Below are 10,995 nucleotides of genomic sequence, written 5' to 3'. Positions count from 1 at the left end.
ATTTTAAATAAAGATATGAGCCTTGGCTGCGGGCGACCAGGTGGGTACTGAGTTTAGAGATGATTGCTGGGTCGGCTTTGCCATTGATGGCAATGTTGCTGAGGATATCAGGGCTGTGGTCTATACGGTGCTGGATGTAGGAGGTGAGGTCAGAGGTTATATCCTTGTTGTCATGGAAATCATCCAGAAAGATGATGGGAAAGGGGAAGAGACTGGTGACTTCCTGTCAGAAGATCAACAAAAAAGCCAACGCAAAGACCCTAATGAGTTATTAAATAAAATACAAGTTCTTGAAAATGTACTTTTGTATTTATGTTGATATGTTCATTTGATTTTGAGAAACCTTTATACCATTTTTTAAGAAAAATTAAGAAATGTTTAATGACCGTCACGGTGACGGTTTCCACATCAATATTAAGCAGCAAAAATAAATTACATTTCGCAATATATAAAATAAAAAAATCTAAATTCTAATAATATTTCACAATACTACACTTTTTATTGTATTTTTGATCAAATAAAAATACAGACTTGGTGAGCATAAGAGACTTCTTCTAGAAAATCTCAAATATTCCAAACTTTTGACTGGTAGTGTATTTTTCAAGGTATCTTTTATAAATATCACAAATTATGAATTTAAAAATAAGTTTTTGGGGGGTCACACCACATGACATTTTACAATCTTAACTAACCTTGCCATGTCATAAAAAGTTAAACAAATTATCTGATATTTATAAAGAGGCTTGACACACAGTCATGGGGGTCTGCAGGGGTCCTCGCTATGACATCATGTTGGTTGCACCACATGACGTTGATCAATAAATTACAAAACATCAAAACTACACAAAATGGCCACTTTTGACAATGCCTGCATAATTCAGATACTGGTAATACAGCTTTCTGCCAGCTGCAATGGAAAGACGTGCAATTAAATATGAAAAAAGGCTGGGATTTTAAGGGATGAACCTTCACTGGCTGTTCTGCACCACAGCACAAGAGTAACGACCACCAGCCTTCCCAAAGAACTCCTATTTCTTCTCTTGAATAATTATCGTTCCTTTCAGTTTACAGTTTTGTGCTGTAACCACTGACAACAGGGTGCCCTAGATGACTGCAAGAGGGAAAATTAATGAATACTACAAGGACCACAAAAGTCTGTTCATTTTTTATCTTACTGCACATCCTCATCATCATCTGTATGCAAATCACGACAAATGTTTTCAATTCAAAACAACTGCAGGATTAATGCTGTAGAATAAACACCGGCAGCCTGGTTGTGTGGGTTGTCTGGCACTTTTAGGTCACTGCTCTGAGAAGTAGTGAGTGAGAGAGAAAGAGACTGTGTACGTGTGTGAAAAGTGTATAGGGACATGCGTAGCATCTGCGGTGTTGCATCACAGCCCTTATCCCCTCTTATATAAGCTTGGTTCCTGCAGGCCAGAGTCCAGCTCTGATCAAACATGGATTACACACACCCACCCTACAACACTAGCCACTGACCAGCATCCAAAACTCACCACTGCAACCATTCTGAAAGCTCAGATTGCACATCAGGACACTGAGGATTAAAAACCTTCTCAGTAGTCTTACTTCGTATTAAAACCAGCAAAAAATAGTCTAGCCAAAGTGCAGTCAATGCAAAAAAAAATAAAAACTTACCACTACGTTGACCCTGATGGTCACAATCAGTTTAAGCCAAATAGGAAATTTGGAGATGATTTTGGTGATGAAAGTCGCTATGGTATCTCCATAGTCTGGTTTGTGGTACTCTGCCTCATTAAGACCGTCCACTAGGATGATGTAATCTTCTTCTGGAATCTTCCGCTCTGCACAACAGAAATTACATGGTTAGATGAACTAACCGTTGTGGGCCCTGAGTTTGTTAAGAGTTTGTATCCTGGCATTACGTGGGTGTGTTCAGGTTTTTCTTTTGAAAAGTTAACAGGAACAATGTGTACTGCTGAATTCATGTACTAGGTGACTTTAGAACAACCAGCACAATAAAACCCTGCATGCTGCTTTCTTTCACCATATGTTGAGTAGGAAAAAGTGCCTACAGTCTGTAGTGAAACTCTCACTCTCACAATTTTTGAGTACTTGCCACTTGATAAATAGCTGCACTCTTCAGAATGCAATTTGTTGAAGGAATAATTCACATACAAATGAAAAATATTTCATATTTGGAGCTAAGCAGCACCTATCCTCATTCATTTTCATTGTATAGAGTAAATGAAACTTTCTGCCTAACATCTGCTTTTGAGTTCCACAGAAGAAAGCAAATCAGGTTTGAAACAGCATGAGGGTGAATAAATGATAACACAATATTAATTTTGGGGTGAATTATTCCTTTGAAGTCGCAAACGTAATTACTTCCATATTGTGATGCTTTTCAAAGTGAAATAAGATATTCAACAAGAAAAAAAATGTAGGGCAGGACCTGATTTTATCGATCACCAATTGATTGGATCATGAAATTAGGGCATTCAATACCAGAATAGAAGAAAACCTGAATGCAATTCAGCAGTCAGTTCAGAGGATTGAAACACAGCCGATTTTGAGAAGCTTTTTTTATTGGAACATGGATGCTGAAGTTCATGGTTACTATTGAAAGCATCTCCACCTATAGTAAAGTAACATTTCTTTTTCAAATCAATCATTATTTGTTAATATTTCCACAATAAAAAATCTATTACACTGAGGTTATTAATCAGAATTAAATTACTACATTAACTACTGGTATAATTACAGTTATGCTGCATTTGCTACAAGAGTATCTTAAAACAATGCCTAATTAGTTGTTGGGCTACAAATTAATATTAAAACCAACTAATAGCCAGCACAGCCTAGCTTGAAAACAGCCACAAAGCCACATTTTGACAAACGATTACATTAATTTTTTTCTTTTCCTTTTTGGAAGAAACACCCGACAAGTAACATTGACTATCTCAGTGAAAAATTTACCTGCTTATCTTGTATGTCTAAAGTTTTTCTCTAATTTTCACACATGGAATATTCACCACAATAAGCTACCAAATCAAAAACATGACAAAAAATAAGCACATGTGAAAGGTGCAGTTTCACGAGACACTGAGACTGGCTCATCTTGTATATGATCTGCACTATATAAGAAAAAAAAAAACAGCTAAATAAACCCATTGTCATAAACTGTCATAAAATGTAATAAATTTTACCCAACATTATTAATATAAAGGCTGTTTTACTTTTCTCGATTCTCTCTAATCTGATGTTACAAACCAGGAACACTGATTTTCAGTCAAGAGTTCAGAGTGACAGTTCTATGTCTTCATTTCCATGCTCGAAATTTGCTCTAGCCTCATTCTCTAAAATTCCTGTTAAGTCCTTCATCTGTCGTTCCTTGTGATCCAAGCCGTTTCTGAAGACCATCTGTTCACATCCGTACTGGGCAAAATTAAATGAGGCAAGAGCGCTCTTCTCCCCCCATTACCCCTGAGCAAACATATTTAGTTTTTATGTGATGGTGTGATTAATGACAGTAGCATGTGATGCATCTCACCTTTGCGTAGAAGTGCGAGGGGCTCCAAGACTCCCTTACGGAAGGCAGCGGCAGGGTCCTGGACGCAGGAGCGCAAGCTGAGCAGGCTCTGCAGGTGTGTCTCTCTGAGCAAGAGCTCTCGATAAGCATTGAGGCGAGGAGCTCTGCACAATAATGCGGACACACTGTGCACAAACTCTGGGACCAGGCATGTGTATGTGTTATCAGCCTGACAATAGTGATAGGCCACCACCTACAACAGAAGAAACAGGGGTGAAGGAGGTAAAAACAGAAAACAGATGGGAAAACATTGAAAATAGGAGTTTTGGACAGGTTGAAAACAAAAAGGAAAGAGGGATTGTTCACCCAAAAATGTCTAAAAATTTCTACTCATATTTTCTTTCTTTCTATGGAACCCAAAAGGGCGAATTAAACAGAGAAATAATATCCTGACAGCTCTGGGCTCAGTCTCCAAAAAGCTTTGCAAACCTAAGTAGATAGACACAATTAGCAACAATGGTCTTTATGATCTACTTTTGCTTACAATGCTTTGGGAATCACAGCCCTGGATTGGTCAAGGCTCCAAGGTGACAAAAAAGCACCATAAAAGTACCATAAAAATGGTCCACGTGACTTGTGTGCTATATTATTAAGTCATATGATGGCTTTGATGAGGAACAGACCGAAATTGATTTTCACTGAAAATCTATATATCTTGATTCCACGGTGCATTCATGAGGGAAGTAGAAATGGCTGTTTCATGAATGTACCACTCTTTTGACTCAGATCTTTTTAAATGAATTGGTTGATCCAGTTAGCAACATTTTGAATGATTTCTTAATCATTCTAAATGATCCGGTTCAGGTCAGTTCACTCAATGACTCAATGATCCAGTTGCAGCAGAGGGGAAGATTATAAGTGAATAATGAATTCAATTTCGGTCTGTTTTCAATGCTAATATGACCTCAGAATATGGAAAGTCATATGGAATACTTTTATATTAATTTCAGATTCAAAATCTATCCCTCTTTTGTTCCACAGAACAATGTCATACGTGAGTAAATGGTGATAATTTTCAACTTTGGGTGAACAATTCCTTTAAAGGGCAATGCGTTTTTGTTTCTTTCTGCCTTTTATTCTTTGCTCTTTGTAAATCATGCGTTACACTGTTACAGGATCAAACCTGCTCTCTCCTTATTTCCACACCAAGATTCTGATCACCAAATAAACGTCATTAATGTGTCAATGTGGGCAGTCATGTGTTGAAATGGTTATCTTTGCAGAAGGTACAGGATTACAGCAGGAGTCTATTTTGGAGCTTAATTTAAATGCTCTTCCACTGGGGAGGAAGTTTTAGGTTTTGAAAGTAACAGTACTGTAGGTTTTCAAAGCACATGGAGCTCTTTTATCTCAAAGATCAAGAGAAATCTAATTCCTCATGATATAACCCCTTTAAGGTTTGTTTGAATATCATGAGTCCCAAATCGTTCTGAAATACTGGCGAATTCAAGCTTCTGAACAGAAGTGAGAATGAAATTGTGGCCTGAAATGACTTTCCACTGACAGATGGCTGATTAAAAAGACGTGACTAGAAGACTCAACAGAGAAGGTTCAGGTCCAGATGTAAATGGAAAAACATGCGCACATACTGGCACACAGAGCAAAGTGTTGAATATGCAAGTGGCATGGAGTTTGCCTCTGTCACAGAATGACACATCTAAAACATCGCACAAAACATCATGTGTATTTATAAATAAACATGAGAGCTGCTCGGTGGAATCTCTTTATTTTGCTGTAAAATTTTTTGAAGAGCTTCCATTTTTAAAATGAAAAAAAAACGTAATTAAAAAGAAGGGTCTATTGTCTGGACGTGGGCATTTTTGGATGTGTGTCACGAAGCCCATTAAAAAAAAACAATAATTATATATGTAATATAAGAACATTATTAAGTAAGTATATAGAACATTATTCACATAATTAAGGAAAGCAATTAATTAAAGTGCAGATCAAATCTAACCAGCGACTACAGTTGCCATTCCAAGCTGTTTCAGAGATAGGAATCTCTTTATTGATTTAATATTATTTTTCCACTGAATGAAATGCCAGTTAGTATTACTTGAATATCAACTGTTATTTTACCCAGAAAGTTGGAATGAAACAAATAAATAATAAATAGTACACAAAAAAGTTTAAAAATTTGCATTTTTATTATTTTTAAAAATGCAGTAAAACCGTAATATTGTAAAATATTATTGCAATTTAAAATAAATGTTTTCCTTTTTTAATATATTATGTATTCATGTAATTTATTCCTTATTTCAAAGTCGATACGGACAAGTATGTCTGTGTAACACGGATTTACCTGACCTTCTTAGGGAAAACTAGTCTTGTCCAAATAAGGCTAAAGTGTTTACCTTGCTAGCCAGGCGTTTGACTGCCCCCTCTCTGTGCCGTTGTGTGTCTGGGGTCGGGGGGCAGCTGTTGCTGTGGAGGGGACTCTGTGAGGGGGGGTTCAGCTGATTGGTTTGATGAGCATCAGCTCCTCGATCTACAACACAAACACACACAATTCCCCTATTATTTTACATTAATTCAATGCATATGGGTATTGCCGGTCTGAAAATCTGAGATACTAACACATCTCAGTTGAAGTTTACATATTCATCGAAAGCCTCGCGTCCATGTGATCCAGAAGTTTAATAATACGGAGATCAAAAACCAGCACGTCTTCAAATTTCTACTTTTGAGTTACAATGTTTTTTTTCACATAGTTTTGCAATATGAGGAGTAAATACAAAAAGTTAATCTATTCCTAAAGGGACATCTTACTCTGGGGTGTAGCTTCAGGGCTGTTGGAAGCAATCTGTCTCATTCGTCCACCATGACAGCTGAGAGCCACCAGCCGTGAGATCACTGCTGTCTTTCCGAAACCGACGTTACCTATGATGACGGCCCCTTTACCCTCACCGGCATTTCCTCCCCCCGTAAGCACCTCCTCCAGCCGCTGAAACAGCCAATCCCGACCCACAAACACTGCATCCATAGAGACGCTGGGCACCTCAAACAGCAGGGGTTTGAGCATGATGTCCACTGGTTTGTAGGGCGTGAGACGAGCTGCAGGATTCAAACAACACAGGTGTTAAAGGGATAGTTCACCCAAAAATGAAAATTACCCCATGATTTACTCACCCTCAAGCCATCCTATGTGTATATGACTTTCTTCTTTCAGACAAATACAATCAGAGTTATATTATTTGTTGCTCTCTCCTCTACACTTCCACGTTCGTCACTTCTCACCAGAGCTTACACTATGCCTACGTCATCCGCTGGAACGCCACGCTCTCATAAACAAGCGTACTACAGTTAGCGGAAGCTCGAAATTACGGTTTAAATAAATATGGATAAAATTGTTATTACAAAAATGCATTGATTCTGCTCAGAAGGCCTTTATTAACCCTTTAACCCCCAAATTATTTTTTTGATATAACTCAGATTGTATTTGTCTGAAAGAAGAAAGCCATATACACCTAGGATGAGGGTGAGTAAATCATGGGGTAATTAACATTTTTGGGTGAACTATCCCTTTAAAATAAACCACACACAGACAGACACACACACAACTCACACAGGCAAATCAATGTAGAACATATTTCAAATGAAATGAATCACAAGAATGAATCATAAGGCCTTGAATGGCTTGAAATGAAAACATAAAATGGAGCCCAAACACCCTATTTATTTTCTTTATAAATGCTTCTTATATATGTCAGATGTATGTCACATTCTGGAGGTTAAATGCATTGCTGCTTCATGCAGTCTTCACAGGGTAAATGTACTAATAAAAGTTACTTATATTGTTTACATTTAATTTAGCAATTTGTAGCGGTTAGTCAGCACCTTTAGTTTCTTGATTGCGGCCCCCTGTATGAGCTCCATGCCACTGTAAACGCATGGAGGAGCGCTGGGGAGCGTTCCTCTGTTCATCCAGATACCGCAGCTCCTCCAGTTTAGTACTGCTAGTGGCTGCAGGGAGAAAGAAGAAATGAGAGAAAGAGAGTCATTTAGGGTTGTGTTTGGCTCACAGACAACAGAGAGATTACATACGTGTATGTGTTGGGGACGCGTGTGGAGGAACACGTGTACCCAACACCCCCACCCACCCCAATTCATATATACACACAGCTACAATTTTTGGAGAAACATTTTTGGCTTGTACACTCTCAGAAAAAAAAGGTACAAAGCTGTCACTGGGGCGGTACCCTTTCAAAAGGTATGAATATGTCGACTTTGAGTACTAACATGTACCTCTAAAGTACCAATATACACCCTTTAGGGCAGGGGTCTCCAAACTCGGTCCTGGAGGGCCAGTGTCCTGCAGAGTTTAGCTCCAATTCTAATTAAACACACCTGAACCAGCTAATTAAGGTCTTAAGCTGCCCTCGCGCCATGTCTTAATTACCGAAATTCCAAGATGACAACATGTGACATTCTACTCTGAGCTGTCCATGGACTCAGAGGTAGCGCCTAAATGAACCTGGTGGCGGTCAAGTGGTACAGCTGTTACATGGTCCAAGTCGTAGCTCCCAGACCATTCCGAGCTTACAAGTTGTAATTACGAGTTCTGGAGCATGTGAAGGCTTTGGCGTTGATAGTGTTGCCATAGAAACACATAATTCAGCTCAGAGGCTTCCACGTTCGTCACTTCTCACCAGAGCTTACACTATGCCTACGTCCTACGCCATCCGCTGGAACGCCACGCTCTCATAAACAAGCGTACTACAGTTAGCGGAAGCTCGAAATTACGGTTTAAATAAATATGGATAAAATTGTTATTACAAAAATGCATTGATTCTGCTCAGAAGGCCTTTATTAACCCTTTAACCCCCAAATTATTTTTTTGATATAACTCAGATTGTATTTGTCTGAAAGAAGAAAGCCATATACACCTAGGATGAGGGTGAGTAAATCATGGGGTAATTAACATTTTTGGGTGAACTATCCCTTTAAAATAAACCACACACAGACAGACACACACACAACTCACACAGGCAAATCAATGTAGAACATATTTCAAATGAAATGAATCACAAGAATGAATCATAAGGCCTTGAATGGCTTGAAATGAAAACATAAAATGGAGCCCAAACACCCTATTTATTTTCTTTATAAATGCTTCTTATATATGTCAGATGTATGTCACATTCTGGAGGTTAAATGCATTGCTGCTTCATGCAGTCTTCACAGGGTAAATGTACTAATAAAAGTTACTTATATTGTTTACATTTAATTTAGCAATTTGTAGCGGTTAGTCAGCACCTTTAGTTTCTTGATTGCGGCCCCCTGTATGAGCTCCATGCCACTGTAAACGCATGGAGGAGCGCTGGGGAGCGTTCCTCTGTTCATCCAGATACCGCAGCTCCTCCAGTTTAGTACTGCTAGTGGCTGCAGGGAGAAAGAAGAAATGAGAGAAAGAGAGTCATTTAGGGTTGTGTTTGGCTCACAGACAACAGAGAGATTACATACGTGTATGTGTTGGGTACACGTGTGGAGGAACACGTGTACCCAACACCCCCACCCACCCCAATTCATATATACACACAGCTACAATTTTTGGAGAAACATTTTTGGCTTGTACACTCTCAGAAAAAAAAGGTACAAAGCTGTCACTGGGGCGGTACCCTTTCAAAAGGTATGAATATGTCGACTTTGAGTACTAACATGTACCTCTAAAGTACCAATATACACCCTTTAGGGCAGGGGTCTCCAAACTCGGTCCTGGAGGGCCAGTGTCCTGCAGAGTTTAGCTCCAATTCTAATTAAACACACCTGAACCAGCTAATTAAGGTCTTAAGCTGCCCTCGCGCCATGTCTTAATTACCGAAATTCCAAGATGACAACATGTGACATTCTACTCTGAGCTGTCCATGGACTCAGAGGTAGCGCCTAAATGAACCTGGTGGTGGTCAAGTGGTACAGCTGTTACATGGTCCAAGTCGTAGCTCCCAGACCATTCCGAGCTTACAAGTTGTAATTACGAGTTCTGGAGCATGTGAAGGCTTTGGCGTTGATAGTGTTGCCATAGAAACACATAATTCAGCTCAGAGTAGAATATCACATGTTGTCATATCAGAATTACGGTAATTACGACATTGCGTGAAGGCAGCATTACTAGATATACTAGAAACTTCCAGGCAGGTGTGTTGAGGCAAGTTGGAGCTAAACACTTCAGGACAGAGTTTGGAGACCATTGCTTTAGAGTGTACCTTTTAAAAGGTTACCCCCCCCAGTTGTACCTTTTTTTCTGAGAGTGTATTACTCAATCATAATTCATCCATCAATCATCATTCAATCCATCAATGGCTCATTTCATTCATCTTTTTCATTGCCCACCACACTACACCCCTCCCATTTTACTCATCCCTGTACAATCCCCCATCCTGTCCCATAATCTAATCTACTTGAAACCCATAATCTCTGCACACGGGCATAAACACAGGGATAATGATTGTCATTTGTCACGTTGCATTTGTTTGTGGAGGGACTCAAATGCAAAATCATGATCCAGCCCTTTGAAGCTGCACACGTATAAATACATTAGCTTCCTTTTTCAACGCTCTTTAGGACAAAGATCACCACAGACAGGCACTTGGGGAGACATTTTGCTTTGTTGGAGTCATTCTGTATATCTGACAGCAATTTCTCTATTTAGCTTTACAGCAAGAGGAAATCAAAGCCACCCGCTTGCAGAGCTTTCCACAAGCCGCAGGAGGAGAGGCAGCCAGGCAATATATTGTGCACTGAGCATTTCCCTTCCAGAACATGCTTCTGTGTTAAAGAGACCAGCAACAGACTCATTCAAAAAAAACACACACACACACACACACACAGAGAGAGAGTGAAACAGACAACCAGCTGCAAACCTTTATACTAGCTAGCTTGAAGACAAAAAAAAAACACCATTCAAAAATTTGAGGTCAGTAAGGTTTTTTTTTTTTTTTTTTTAAAATTTAAAAATTTTTTTCCCCAAAAACACTTTCACGAATGCATTAAACTGATCACAAGTGACAGTAGACATTTACACTGTTACAAAAAAACAAAACATCTTTGTATTCATCAAAGAAACCTGAAATATATTAAAGGGGTCATATGATGCGATTTCAATTTTTCCTTTCTCTTTGGAGTGTTACAAGCTCTTGGTGCATAAAGAAGATCTGTAAAGTTGCAAAGACTAAGGTCTCAAATTCAAAGAGATAGTCAGCCACGCCTACCTAAAACGGCTCGTTCTAACACGACCCCACATATCTACATCGCTATGTGGGAAGATTTGCATAATGCCGCCCAAATGTTCACGCAAAGAAAGAAGGCGTAACTTTTATTCTCACTGTAGTATTGTTGTTGCCGCCGCCATGTCGTGAAGGAGCTATGTGCTTCGTAGTGAAAGCGAAACTACTTTGTTTGGCCTTCCAAAAGAGGACGATATC

At 39.0% G+C, this 10,995-nt stretch overlaps 1 protein-coding gene across 1 annotated transcript in view; it reads right to left on the bottom strand.

Moving 5' to 3' along the window:
• Positions 1–10,995, bottom strand: part of LOC107584816 (protein TANC1-like) — an 88,353-nt gene that overhangs the window by 12,429 nt on the left and 64,929 nt on the right. The window contains exons 9-14 of the mRNA XM_016271584.1: positions 8,831–8,956; positions 6,344–6,628; positions 5,929–6,062; positions 3,536–3,767; positions 1,660–1,826; positions 8–223 (exon numbers count right to left, since the gene is read on the bottom strand). Of these exons, the coding sequence (XP_016127070.1) occupies positions 8–223; positions 1,660–1,826; positions 3,536–3,767; positions 5,929–6,062; positions 6,344–6,628; positions 8,831–8,956 (1,160 nt within the window). The remainder of the gene's footprint in view (positions 1–7; positions 224–1,659; positions 1,827–3,535; positions 3,768–5,928; positions 6,063–6,343; positions 6,629–8,830; positions 8,957–10,995) is intronic.

The sequence above is a fragment of the Sinocyclocheilus grahami genome, unplaced genomic scaffold (genome assembly GCF_001515645.1).
Source record: "Sinocyclocheilus grahami isolate Dianchi unplaced genomic scaffold, SAMN03320097.WGS_v1.1 scaffold63.1, whole genome shotgun sequence".
Lineage (NCBI taxonomy): Eukaryota > Metazoa > Chordata > Actinopteri > Cypriniformes > Cyprinidae > Sinocyclocheilus > Sinocyclocheilus grahami.
The sequence above is the reverse complement of the archived record's forward strand: the minus strand, read 5'-3'. Positions and strand labels throughout refer to the sequence as shown.